Source organism: Camelus dromedarius, chromosome 6 (assembly GCF_036321535.1).
Source record: "Camelus dromedarius isolate mCamDro1 chromosome 6, mCamDro1.pat, whole genome shotgun sequence".
In the NCBI taxonomy this organism is placed as follows: Eukaryota; Metazoa; Chordata; class Mammalia; order Artiodactyla; family Camelidae; genus Camelus; species Camelus dromedarius.
The window spans coordinates 26,727,249-26,742,100 of NC_087441.1; the positions used below are offsets into that span (position 1 = coordinate 26,727,249).

Consider the following 14,852-nt stretch of genomic DNA (forward strand, 5'->3'; position numbering starts at 1 on the left):
CATTTATCATTCTGTGACCTTGGTCAAGTTTCTTAAACCCGCATAGCCCAGGCTTTCTCATCCCCAGAACTTGGATGGGAGTAAGTTACAGAACAGTAATTATGAGAATCAAGCAGGACAACATTTGTGAAAGTGATTGATAGCAGTTACAGTTTTCCTGAGTGTTAATTCACACCAAGTGTTCTTTCTGCTAAGCCGTCAAGCACGTTATCTCTTTGATTCTTATCCACTATAGATAGTATTATTCCCATTTTATAGAAATTGAGACTGAGGAGCTAAGTAATTTGCCTACGGTCAGAAAACTCTAAGCATCAGCACTGGGCTTTCAAAGGTAGGTTTACCTGATTCAGTGGCTCTTGACCTTAACCGCCACTGGCATCGCTTGTGAAATGCCAAACGTGGGTCCTATGACATGGCAGGGGTTCTATAAATGTGAGCTTATCTTCCCCAGCCTTCCAATCATGCCCCTTTTCCTACTCTGCACCACTGCGAGGTACTGCTGCCTCACTCTATTTCACTGAACATTTTTAAAGTTTTTCCTTTTGATGGAAAACTATCCCAATCGTCTGAGAGAAGACAGTTCGAGAACTCACACAACTGCCTACACAGTGCCTCACTAATTGTCCTTACTCCTTTCAGGAAATGGGCTAAGATTTTTTTTTCCCTAAAAGGTCATTAAACAAAATTGTTACCTTTTATATCTGTTTAGCAACATTTATTGCCAATACTAAAAATCAAATGCAATGCAGATTCAACAAGAGTACAATTTAGGAGTAAATATTTAAGCACAAAAAATTCATCACTATAAGTCTAGAAGATAAAGTTTAAACAAAGCTATTAAAAACTGCATGTTGAGCTGACATGAGACCCTAGGAAATAATACGACACTATAAAGACACAGAGAGACACTTCTGTAAATGTGAACAGGAAAAGGAACCAAAGTTAGACACAATTTTGAATACAGTAATTGAAGGCTGGCCAACATGTTGTGAATTGACTCTGGTTAGATTGTGAGTTCTACAGCCAAAGACTCTAAACAGTAAAAGCCTATACAGCTGTGTTTCCAGCTCAAAAGCCTGTTGCAGGTGGATCAATCTTTGAAACAGCCTCACATGCACAGAGAACAATACTGTTACAAGAAGCAAGCCAACTAGGAAAATAATGGCAAGAGACAAAGCAAAGTAATGAGATCATCTGTTTTTGGATTTGTGTGAAGAGGTGTTACCCTCAGTCCCTGTTCATATGCTTCCCTCAAAGTTACAAAAAATGTTTATAAATCCAAAGGATCTGTCAGGCAAAAGATTACTTCCTTATTTCAAATGGCATTCTATAGCAACATCTGGTGCAACAAATTAATTCAACCAATTTCTTAAAGTTCCCTTATTAGAGGATAATATATGATTTTATAATGTTTAAAGTCCATTTTAATTTATGAAAGCATTTTCTAAAATAATTACACCAGAGCAATAAGCTTGGTTGGTTTTGATGTAGAAAACTCAAAGTTATTTTGAAGAAAGAAAAAAGAATCCAATTTCTAACTAAGTTTTGTAAAATCTGACAGTTCATATTAAAGAACAATGAGCCACTGGAAATAAATAAAAGCAGATTTGACAGACTGCAATACAACACTTAAATGTATTTTTAAATGGCATTTGATTTTATTTAAAATAAAATCCTAACAAGGTGTCCTAGGGTAAAATGCCTTGATTTCTTACCTTGCCATATTTCTGGGCATAAGATCCCGTGAGCAGTGAGTGGAAAACAATGATGGTTTCATCCAAGTCCCAGACAAACACACGCTGGAGAAATAGAGAAATATCGAAGAATTATCAAGTTCTAAAGAAACAGAAATCTCTTTACAAGAAGAAAACATTTCACTTGGTTGCTGGATATAATCTTGATATCAGTATACAGAAATCTCTGCTACTCTATTCTTTTTTCCCCCAAATTTGTGGGATCTAACCCCTGTAAAACCTGAGGAGGAAGAGTGACACAAAATAATAAGCTTAAAAATCAGATGTCCTAATGAATTCATCCAAATATTTACTTGCAGTTAATATCCAAAAAGACATACTTGAAGCTTATGATAGATGTGTGCTATTATGAAATTTTCTGTCTCATGGATTCATGAAGTTTTGCAATTCATGCAAAGAATTAACTTTTAAAAAATATTTAAAAGAATCAATGAGCAATCCCTAAATAGAAATTGTAAAGTGTGGATCCTTGGGTCAGGTTAAGTCCTAAGGTGAGCTGTTTGGCCTGCAGTGTTTTGAAAGATTTCAAATTATTGATCAACATTCCAAGATTAGAAGATATCACATAAACTTCAGGGTTCTGACTGCAGCAGACAAACTTCCGGGCTGTCTGTGGCAATGCTGGCTGACAATCCACGTGGAAGTGATGAAGGAGACTTTTTAGACTTGGCCAGTGCTCCCCACTCCTCACAGTCGGCAGGCTCTCTAGCCCAGATCACTCATTTGTATCACCTGCTGGGTTCCTGAAAGGATCTGAATCTGCTACTGTTGTTCACATAAAGGAAATGATCTCTTATAAAGAGGTGCAGTGGCTATTCCTTGACTTTACTAAATCTGGAAATTTAACTTTTTTCATAATTAAAATATGCAGTTGTGTAAGAGGTAACATTATGGTTAAGAATAGTTTCTTCTGATGTTTTATAATAAAAATCAACCTGCTTAGTATAGGTATATCTCAAAAAACAAATCCCAACTGGAAAAAAATGACACACAGAAACTTTTACAGATATAAAAATTTTAACTTACGTATCAAATGACTGGAATTTTTTCTTATTTTTGGATGACAACTTTTCCTTTCCAAAAGGATTCATTTTTATCTTTTAAAATTTACTGACCCACATAAACATCTTTCATTACCCTGGTACTCTCAAATAGAGTGCTTCGCAGATGATCACCCCACAAACAAATGGCTTTATTTTTCTAATTTCTGTTTGTGACTTTTGGATCAAAATGTGCAATTATCTTAGGCCTAGAATTCGTGAAGCATTATTGTTTTCAGGTTGCTATTGTTTCAGATTTTGCCAGTATAATGGATAAATCTCAAATTTCAGAGCTGTGAAATGCCAGCTTCAGAGTAGGTACACTCATTTCATGATATGTCTTTTCCTTTTGAGTTGGAATGTTTACGAAGTTGTAAGGTATAGACTATGTTACCCAGTGAGATAAAACATCCTATTACAACTCTTAAGGCTAAGTCCGCATACCTCCAGGTCACTGTCGGGAGGCGGGGAGGGATTATTTTTCCGTCCTCTTCCTCGAGACTTTGACCCAGAACTCCGACATGTTCTCTCATCGAGATCTTTGATGGGTGTGGAGGGGCTTTGTACGGTGTCAAACTCTCCTGTAAGTAACACAGATTGTGTCAGAGCACTCCACTGTTAGATGAGGTATGAATGGTCATCATTAATTATCTCAACAGATTCTTACACAACAGGAGGCTCCCTATGACAAGAAAGATTGATGATCACAGATACACACAAGTTTTGCAGGTCACACAAACTTTTCCTGGTTTCAATCTGTGTGATCTATTCAACCCAAACATCTTTTATACTCCATATGCCCTCTACTTCCTGTCTCTGTCCCCACCTACCTACAGAACTCAAGTTCAGTGTGTTCCCACCTCCTTACGTCAGAGGAGATCCCATCCCTCCACCTGCAGACGTGACTTCCCAGCCTCACCTATTAGGGAACTGGGTTCTGTTAGTCAAATTCAATCTTCCCTCAACTTCTTCCTTTTCTGAGGGGCTACAGACAAGTTGAAAAGTCCTTCCCTTTGACCTTGCATTTCTCTATCTAGAAGATGTCTGCTTGCTATCTTCCCTTTTTAAAGAACTCTTCTTAAAAGAATAGTGCATACCAGTGCTGTCTAACAGAAATATGAGAGCCACAAATGTAACCACATGTATAATTTTAAATGTTCTAGAAACTGCATTAAAAATGTAAAAAGATGGGGGGGGAGAGTACAGCTCGGTGGCAGAGTACATGCTTAGCATGCACAAGGTCCTGTGTTCAATCCCCAGTACCTCAATTAAATAAATAAATAAATAAATAAATAAATAACCTAAATACCCTCCCCCACCAAGAATAACGAAAAAAAAAAAAACCCAAAAAATGTAAAAAGAAACATGTAAAATTAATTTTATTCATGTATAAATTGATCTAATACATCCAGTATGTGTTAACTGATCTAACATATCCAAAACATTATGATTTCAGCATGTATAAATATAAAAACTTACCAATGACATGTTGTACATAAGTTCTTTTTCATGCTAAGTCTTGGAGATCCTGTGTGTGTATCACACTCACAGCTGACTTAAGTCTTACTAGCCGCGTGTGGCCACAGAGCACCTGTAGAGCAGCTGGTACAGACTGAAGTCAGTGGCTATGGTACTGGATGCACCTTTGTCTCCACTTCCTGACATCTGACTTGCCACAGGCTAGCTCCAGTTCACCAAAACCCTAATAACAATGCGCTTACCCAGAGTCCCAGGAACCACCGAAATGACAAATGCAACAGGCAGACTCAGTCCTTATCTTCCTGGCTCTCTGTGCCACATATGACCCTCTTAAACACCACCTCCTCAGAACCATTATTTGGCAGCTGACACCCTGCATGTTCTAGAATCTTCCTCATGAGTCCTCTGTCTAGGAAGCAGGCACTTCTTTTCCTCCTTCCTCCCATTCCCTATACGCTGGTATTTAGTGGTTCCATCCTTTGATTGCTGTCCTCTCTCCATACCACGTGGGCAATCTAACCCTCTCATAGGTTAGTCACCTTGTATGACATGATGACCCTCATGTAAACCTACACCTCCAACTGGGCCATATCCTAAGTTTCAGGCTTTGTATTTAATTAAGTTCTGCATGTCCCACAAATACCTGACATATAAAGTCCATGATGGAGCATTTTATGAGGTGGAGAGTACTGAGCAGTGGCAAATCTTTGGGAGGGGGCGCTAAGATAAACAAAGTGCGGCAACAGTGAGGCGCAGTAAAACTTCGTAAGTAACAAGAGTCGGACTTACCATAGGACCTCAGGCATTCTACTCAGTCTCTTGGAATCCCTGTTTCTTTGTGTACTAAAGTGTGGGTAACAGCAGTTATCTTTTTTTTTTTAATCTGAGATAAATCTGATTTATATTTAATTTAATTTAATTTAAATCATATGCATAAAGTTAAAATGTCTAGGAGAGTCCAATGGCAAACTATATTCAATTTAAGTTATACAATTATTAAACATAAAGATGTTACAACTATCACAATTTATCATACAATTAAAGTAAAATAATTTTGAGGACAGCCAAGAAGTTATTAATCTAAATAAATAAAACTGAACAAACTAGACAATATTTAGGTAATATTTTTTTTCTGAGATGTTCTAAGTAAATACTAAGTTTTACATGCCTGACCTCTAGTCATTTCTAATGGTTAAATGTTTTCTTTGGGAAACTTTGTGCAAGTCAGGATAGGATCCCTGCCCCCCCCCCAAAAAAAAAAGCCTGTGATCCAAATATTATTTCCTCTTAAAACACTGCTAGCACAGTTCATTGCATGGGTTTCTGCTATCAAATGTGTGAGAGTAGACAGTATAATAAAAAAGTTCTTTTGTTATGAGGCTGAATATAGCTGTATCTTATAGAAAATCATGTTTCAGTTTACTTTTATGGGCATTAAATGAGGATTTGGGTACTTAAACACACAACAACTTTTTAAAAATATCACCCCCAATTTTTTTCTGTTTTCAGTAATTATTTTTAAAACAGAATTTTCCTAAGGTTACTATGTCCTGCAAATCAAATGTTCTTTTTCAAATAAAATTTTGATGCAAATTAACCCACATTTACTAAACTTATAAAAAAATTTTGGGACGGCATTCCATAAAACCTATCTTTCTTGCTGTTATAGACCAATTTTCAAGAGTTAACCCTCAGAAGGCAGCTTTGTTTCTGACCCAGCACAAGAGGACAAAAACTTGCAAAATCCCAAAATTACTGTGATTGGTTATGGGTAATGATGGCTGGCTCCATAAAGAAGGAGTTTAGCAGGAACAACACAGCTACTCAAATGAACTGGAAGGCAGCAGCTGTCATAGCACGGGTGTGGAAAGAGCAGAAGGAAGAAAGGAAAAGACTGGTCATAGGAAGTGTCTGGGTTTCAATAAAAGCAGGACTTGATACCACTGATTCTAAGTTACTGAAGGGTCTTAGAAGTGTTCTGATGGGAGTAAAGCCTTTGAAGAAATGAAGAGTAGCTCCACGTTTATTAAACTCTTAGTATGTCATGTATTTTCTTTTTTAAAACGTTTATTGGAATATGTGTTTGGCTATCGTCACTGCTCATGTCTGTAAGATTCAACATTATTATAACCTGGAGCAGCTGTTTGTTTTTTTCCTAAATGTGGCTAGAACTTCATGACATATGTATCTTGTGCTTTATTTCTCCATTCTGTTGATGAACATTTGGGTTATTTGTAGTTCTAGCCAATTATGAATAAAACTGCTATAAGCATCCTTGTTTGTATTCGTGGCCATAAGTTCCTCTTCCTAGCATATCCTTGTATGTATATACCTAGCAGCCAGACTGCTGGGTCACAGGGAAGGCATATGTTCATCTTCAGTACATACTGACCACCTTTTCCCAAAGCGATTGTATTAATTCACTCTCCTAAGAGCAATGAGAGTTCCAGTTGCTCCACACCCTTGCCAACACTTGGTAATGCTAGTTAGCTTCAGTTAGCAATTGTAGGGGTATGGTGGTATCTCATTGTAGTTTTAATTAACATTTTCCTGATGAGTAATGATGGAGAAAATTTTTTATTTGTTTCTTCCCATTTGGTAATCTTTTTATAAAGTAACTTTAAATCTTTGGCTAATTAAAAAATTAGGTTATCATTTTCTTGTTGATTTGTCAGAGCTCTTTATTGTGAAACATTCTTCACACACACACACACAGACACATTTGACTTAAACCTCACTTTGACCCAATGAATTCGGTCCTTCGTTACCCTCTTTTTAAAACTGGAGACATGTGGGACTTAACTTACCAAGATGAAATAGCTTGTATGTGAAATGCTGGTATGATCCCAGGACTCCTGTTTTAACCACTAGGTAATACTTCCTCCCCCAAACAGCAACAGACCCTCCAGGTTACAAAGATGTCAAACCCATATCCATTTCTATCGATCAGAAGAGTAATACAGACTTTATACAATCTCTGTGAGAGTGAAGGCCATGGAATTCACCCAAAGAACATCAAAGTAAAAGAGCAGGTCCTGAAGAGGGCAGGGGCTGCATCTGGCCTCCTTCAGCAACCACCCAGGTGGAACTATTCTCACCTCCACATCTTTTGAAGGTTCTATCCTTTCTTCTATATAAAGGGCAAGACCAGGAACTTGGGCTCAACCAGTCTTAAAACATTGGTTGAAACTTTTTTTTTTTTAAAGAAGAACGTTAATTCCAGAGCCTCTGAATTTTATTCAGGTAACTGCACTAGAGTACATTAATCCTCAGGTAGGGAGAATGCAGATTGGCAGAGAAGTTAAATGTGGTCAGTCCTTTCCATCTAAATCCTCTTGTTAGCTTCAGTGAAACAAATTAGCACTTTGCTTTCCTTCCAGTCCTGATGTGAAGTGCCATGAAGCTATGGAAAGTCTACTGAGTTCTGCTTAAGAAACTGGCTTCTTTTCAAAGAGTGAAGTGATTTCACTATATCCTCTACTCCTCTGAAGCACTTGTAAAGTTTAATTAGCCAATGTATCGGAATGTTTGCCAAGGTCCCAGAGTACAGAATAATATTGTTACGAATTGCTAGTTATATTTAATTCTAAATATGTTTAAAATTTTAAAAAGGAGGAGCTATACAATTATCGTTAAGCTTAATGTGCTAATCAGTCATCAAACATTAAAAATGCAAATCAAAAATGTAATATACCAAGGGTAATATCTAAGTTAAAGGCAAAGAATGATCTTTTTAAAGATAATGAACTAAAATATCTGTTCTTAATCAGCATGGTAATATTTCTTTAAGTACATTGTCAAATTACCTAATAAGGTAAACTAAATAGCTCAATGCTATTTGCAATTTCCAAATAACATCAGTCATTACTCACTGCCTTAGGCTTTTTCCTGGGCCAACACTATACATGATAGAATATTTATATTTTTAATCAGCACTGCAATGAATAACTGTACCTTCTAAGTTTTGGATATTTAAATCCAACTTTATTTCATTAGGTTTATCTCTAAATCAGAACAACCAGCTGTCTCTTACAGAACATAAAGGATGTTTCCATTTTAAGCAGGAGAAGTCAACAGAGAATGATTTATGAAAAACTGTGGATTTAATTGTTAGGTCTCAGCTTTAAGTCCAAAATGCAGAGCCAATCAATGGAAATTACTTTTCATACCCTTAAACAAAATACCTCAGATTTCATCAATAATAAAGAAAAACCCTGTAGTTATGAATTTTACTTTCTGGATGCATGCCAGATCTACAAAGGCAGAATCAAACTTAAAATTACCTTGACTGAAGGTCTGAGGTCAAAGAATAATATAGTTACAAGTAGAAATAATTTCTTCCTTAAATTCAGTAGAAATGGAAAGATCTGGAAATTATGTCAAACCACTTTTGTTGGCATTAGCAACCAATGGAAGGCTGAAGAAATTTGCAGCATTCTGATACTGAATATGAGTAAATTCAAAAACACTCTCTTGGTCCTATTATTCAGTCTCTGATATACCTGGATGATCAAACACTTCTGTGGTTTTGTTTCTGAACACAGTCCATCTGACCTTGTTTTGCCCACGCATTCACCAGTGAGAAAACCCTTTCACAGTGTGACGAGAATGTCAAATATCTCCTTATCTAAATAAAGTGTTTCCACCACTTGTCAAGCAAGGATCCTAAAATCACTCACATTCTTCAAGATAAGATTCTTAACGAAATACAAGTATTTACTCAAAGAGGATGAGGACAGATGTGGAACCCAGAATTTAGGCTGGGACAAAATCAAAGTGAGGGAGGTGCTAAGGGTGCAAATTTAAGGACCCCAAGAATGAACGGCTCCTTAAATTTTGCACCCTGGGCCTCACTTGCCTTCCCTTCGTTCTGGCCCTGCACAGGATATAGATGCTCAGAGAGGCAGAGGCTAGACTGAAACACTAAACAGGAGGGAATGAGGACCAGGAATCCAAAGAGGCTGTGTGCTCTGCGCTCAGGAGGGAGGATCTAAAAGGAAGATAAGGGGAAAGAGCAGGGGCATCAAGACAAAGTCTAGTACCCATATTAACTGTTCTCTGCTGGGTCCACAGTTAGAGACAAGGTTCTGAACAGGGCACCAAAAAGAAAGAATGTGACCATTTCATGAAAATGAGCATATTTTAGCTGTTGCTTAAAGTGTCACCTTCATTGTCACTTCTTTATGTTTAAGTTGGTTTTCTCATTAATATTCCTAATATTATGCAGCATTTTCCTTTTCTCAACATTCATATTATTGTAATTATTTGCTTGATCTTTGTTTGGCTTATTAAATGGAAGCTAAATGTATGCAGACAGCTCATTCACTGCTGATGCACCTAACAGGCACTCAATAAATAATTGTTTAATGGTCTTGTATCTTCTTGGAATCACTGGTCCAGTCAGAAAGAATGTGCTGTGTGGTGACCATGCTTCCCTATTCTTTTGCCCTTCCAAAGCAGGACAAAAAAGAAGCAGGGATGAGTTTGGTTCTTGCAAATAATCGAAGTCAGAAAAATATTCTTGAACATACTAATGGTATTCACAAAAACAAACAAACAAAATTCTTAACTTCATTTTTCTTATTGAGTTTTGATGATTCCTTATACAGTCTGGATACAAGTCCTTTATCAGATATGTTTTTTTACAATATTTTCTCCCAATCTATGGCTTGTCTTTTTATTCTTGTAATGGTGTCTTTTGAAGAGCAGAAATTCTTTGTTTTATGAAGTCTAATTTTTCTTTTCTTTTCTGAATTGTGTTTTTATGTCGTATCTATTAAACCTTTATGTAATCCATGGCCACAAATATTTTCTCCATGTTTTCTTCTAGAAATTTTAGTTTTTACATGTATATGGTATGAGTTACAAGTCAAGATTCTGTTTTATGTTTTTTTTTTAATTTTTAATATGCATGTCCAATTGTTTCAGCACTATTTTTTGAAAACCTATTTATTCTCTAATTGCCCTTGCCCCTTGGTCACTATGGGCGTCTGGACTCTAGTCTCTTCCATTGCTCTATGCAGCTAACCTTTTTAGCAATACCAAACACTCTTCATTACTACACTTTGTAAGTCTTGAAACCAGGTAATGTGAGTCCTCAAACTTTGTTCTTATTTTTCAAAATTATTGGACTATTCTAGTTTCTTTGCTTTTCCTTATAATTTTAGAATCATCTTGATAATTTCTCTAAAAGGTCCTGTTGAAATTTTGATTGGGATTGCAAAGGATCTCTATTAAACCTGCTTTTAACTTTAAATTCCTCGGCTGTGTTAAAGATACGTCAGCAAATACAGTTCTAATAAGAATAGAGATAAGTTTCCAGCGATGAAGAATACAATAGATTTTAAATATGTGCTGATCAGACAAAGATATTAAACTATCTACCAATGGTCCTAGAAATCCTAAGAATGTGGGAAATGTCCACTGGCTGGAGCTCCTGATGACTCACAAGGTGAAAAAGCTAGCTATACAGTTTCTCAAGCATAATGGAAATTTTATCAGTTTTACCCAAAGAAGATAATATTTCAGCTTTTCTGTTGTTAAGATCTTCACAAAGTCGAGAATTAGTCTGGCAAAAGATCCACTTACCTTTTTATCTCTATATTCATATATATACTATCATTTGAGATTAAAATTTCCTAACAATCCTACATCTAAAAGAAGGGTTTTCTGAAATGCTGGAGAGCCTCACCTAATACAGTAGTACTGGCACAGATAAAACATCAGCATAATTATCCGGGAACTTTCAGTCATGTTTTTAAAATGTCAATTATCTCCATATTATTAGACACAGCAAAACATATCAAAGTATTTCACCTGGATGAAGATCTGTACCTGGTTGGCTAGTCAGTCCTGGAAGAGACTCCTGCAACTGATAGGTGGAGGCTGAGGATGACGTGCCATCGGCTGTGTTGTTTGATGTCATGTATGCTCCATACGTTGACGCCGAGTAATATTGTGCGTACTGGTTTTGGCCAAAGGCTGTGTACGACGGATAATCCTGAAACAGTAATTGAGATGTGTGTGTATTGGAAAGAGAGATTACGCCCTGGCGGGCACCAAAGCAAAGCAATCACACAGGTCATCGAAAAATTAGTATTTGGTTCCATGTGTTGTGGAGTCTATAGATTTGAGGTGATCCTACTTCAGCAGAGACCCTTCTGTGGGCATATTCTACATGCATGTAGTAATGAACTACCCTGCAGAGTTTGCAAACCAGATAAGATTTATTTTCACAGGAAGATTGTGTCCTTCTAGAGAGCAGGGAACACTGGCTTCTTATTTTTGATTCTTCAATGCATAGGCAAAAAAATCTAATAGCTTATAAATAGCCAATAGGCACACAAAAAAATGCTCAGCATTGCTGTCACAGAAATGCAAATCAAAACTACAATGAGGTTATCACTTCACACCAATCAGAATGGCCATCAAAAAAGTCTACAAATGATAAATGCTGGAGAGGGTGTGGAGAAAAGGAAACCCTCCCACACTGTTGGTGGGAGTGTAGACTGGTGCAGCCACTATGGAGGACAGTATGGAGGTTCCTTAAAAAATTAAAAATAGGCTTACCATGTGATACAGCAATCCCACTCCTGGAGGAAAATATAATCCAAAAAGATACATGTACCCCAATGTTCATAGCAGCACTATTTACAATAGTCAAGACATGGGGGACAACCCAAATGTCCATCAACAGATGACTGGATAAAGAAGATGTGGTATATATACACAATGAAATACTACCCAGCCATAAAAAAGAATAAAACAATGCCATTTGCAACAACATGGATGGACCTGGAGGAGATCGTCATTAAGTGAAGTGGGCCGGAAAGAGAAAAAAAAAAGGCCATACGATATCCCTTATACGTGGAATCTTAAAGGAAAAAAAAAAAAAGGATACAAATGAACTACTTATTATTTATAACTCAGATAACTGATTTCTTGAATATGTGTAAGCACATTTGACTGTCCTTTATGATTGGATTACTGCATCCTGCTGATTCTTATTTTGCAGTTGGCTTTATTCTTTTCATAACTATATAAGTTTAAAAAGCTAAAGCTCTAAACTGTTCTAAGAAACAATGAACAGTACATATATGCAAATTTTAAAAAATCTAATGGCTAGCAGGTGTTCAATAACTTTGCAGTATCAATAAAAGAGTGAGTGAAATTAAGCTACGTGGATTATCAAAAATTCTCAATATTTTAAAAAATTAAATATGTGCATTGGCTCTGATGTTTAGTGTTTTAAGAAACCATTTTTCAAAATAATGCCAAATTATGCAATCTAATCCTGTCAAAATGTTAATATTCCACTGTTTAATAATCAAACTGTCCTTTTTGCCTTTCGTTCCCTTGATAAAAACTGAAAGAAGGCAATTAATATAATTCCTTCAGTAAATTCAAAGAGCAAACACTTGTGCAGTAATTTACATTTTAGAAAGTGTGTACGTCCAGCAGTTAATGTTAGAGTAAAATAGTGGATCGCCCGCCCGTGAAATCAGTTACCCTTCCATCTCAACTACTCTGAACGTGACTAGGAAATAAGGACAAAAGTTTCTGAATACATCACAAATTCATCTCACACCACACTGACCACCCACTCACAGACGTCCACTCTTGCTCCACACGTAATTCTAACATGATTCTAGAAATAATCGTGGGTTTCAAAACTCACAAAAATATTAAGCAAACATAACTAGGAGAACTAAGGACTGTGAGCAGCAGGCACAGTGATAAAAGCAACCAAGTTACAGCTATCAGGAGAGTAGGAATTAAGCAGTTATCAAAAAGACTCATACAACCAAAAAAATATAAGCCAATAGTAGTTTGAGAGGAGTATTGTTTAGTAACAAATGATTTCTTCTTGGACCAGGAATGTCCCTACAGTCTACATCACAATCCAATTCCTGATTATAGTTCAACCTATCAATTTTCATAATAGAAATTGTTTTATCAAGAAAAAAATAAAATTATGTTTAGTACAGCTGAAGATAATTGGAAAGTATGCAATAGATTTCATGCCAAATGACTACAACAATCATGGCTTAAATGTTTAAAGGGCAAACCTTCTGCCATCAGGAAACCTAAAACATGTGCAATTACATATATCCCAAGAATTCTAGATAGCTAATTTTTATTACCCTGAAATGCCGTCTTACTTTTAAATAAATAAACCTTATTAATCTGAAACTATTCTTTAAAAATGTGAAACAGACAATAAAAAGCATAAATACAAAAAGCTACCATACCTGTTGCGAACCACTGAAATTCGTTGAATTGGAAACCGAATTATTTGCATAAATAGTAGATGATGGTGCAAAACTAGAACCTAGAGGTAGAGAACAAATTGCACTTGAAAAGTATTAAAATATTATTATTAAATATTAAAATATTAAAAATATTAAAAATATTTCACTTTGCAGGATTCAATGGGAGAAACACATTTTTAATTTTGTTGTTGAGGCAATGAGATTTGAAATTGAGAGATTTATAAGGAAAATGTGCTTCGCTCTGTCTTGTGACCACAGGTGAAGTCTTTCCTTTGGAAATCTGTGGAGGTAAACAGGAGGGACTGCAGCTAAGCTTCAGGGGTCAGTGTCTAGGGGTACAGAAGTACTCAAAGAATAAAATATTATACATACCGAGACTACTTCCAGGAAACTATTAGAACTTTCAGATGGTCATATCAACTGCATATGCACACAAAAACCACTTGAGTTAAACATTTGGCTGGGGTTAGCTTAGGAAATAGACACACAGAACCCATTTAGAATCAATGCTTGCAGCTTCCTGTCTTTTTGTTTCTCTATGTCCTTTCCTTAGAACAAAAAAGCTGGGAGCTAGGGCTCAGACCCAAGGGAGAATGGTTTATACTGCAATCATCTAACGTTTCATGGTCTTCTGAAATTTTACAGCAAGGTCAGAGACTTATTTACTTATTTTTTAAACTAGGGCAAAAACAAGTAAACTATCAATTGAGATGTTTTTAAAAGAATATGTTCTCACGGAATGTACTTGTTAAGGAATAAAATAAAAGACTACTGAAGCAGTTGATTATTTATCACTGTGTTTTGAATAGCAACAGTATTAGGTAACCAACACAAACTGAAACTGATGAGGCCTGGAATATCCAATATGAAAGTATCTTGAGGAATAAATGGAAATGTCTCTACGGCCAAGTGGCCACTGTGGCTGACACATGTATACCAAAATTCTAAGGAAGAAAAAGAGACCTGTCATTTCAGCCAAAAAGGTCTAAGTAATTATTTCATGTTAATCAATCAACTAAAATGTCAATATTAGTTGGTTCAAATATGTTAATACAGCCTTACCTTACGGCTAGCAAATATAGACAAAATGACAGGAATAAGCTTTTAATGTTTTTAGTATGTCACTAAAATATTTTCTGCCACTACTATACAACGTCCAGCAATAATTTTTAATCGAAGACAAAAACATTAAATAATGATCATATAAGGAGAAAAACTTTTTAGGGGGTAAGCACAACATATATAAATATTCCGATTTAAGAAATACAGTATTAATAGGGGAGAGGTATTGTATAAATGAACAAAAA

General features: G+C 36.1%; 1 protein-coding gene across 11 annotated transcripts in view; it reads right to left on the reverse strand.

The window, feature by feature from the left end:
- Nucleotides 1–14,852, reverse strand: part of EYA4 (EYA transcriptional coactivator and phosphatase 4) — a 243,609-nt gene that overhangs the window by 38,921 nt on the left and 189,836 nt on the right. For 6 of the 11 annotated variants that reach the window (XM_031456363.2, XM_064486678.1, XM_064486675.1 and 3 more), the window contains 4 exons: nt 13,525–13,604; nt 11,090–11,273; nt 3,239–3,375; nt 1,716–1,799 (listed from right to left, as the gene is read on the reverse strand). In XM_031456363.2, coding sequence (XP_031312223.1) covers nt 1,716–1,799; nt 3,239–3,375; nt 11,090–11,273; nt 13,525–13,604 — 485 coding nt within the window. The remainder of the gene's footprint in view (nt 1–1,715; nt 1,800–3,238; nt 3,376–11,089; nt 11,274–13,524; nt 13,605–14,852) is intronic. The other 5 variants (XM_064486679.1, XM_031456362.2, XM_010988694.3 and 2 more) reach the window with 1 other exon arrangement.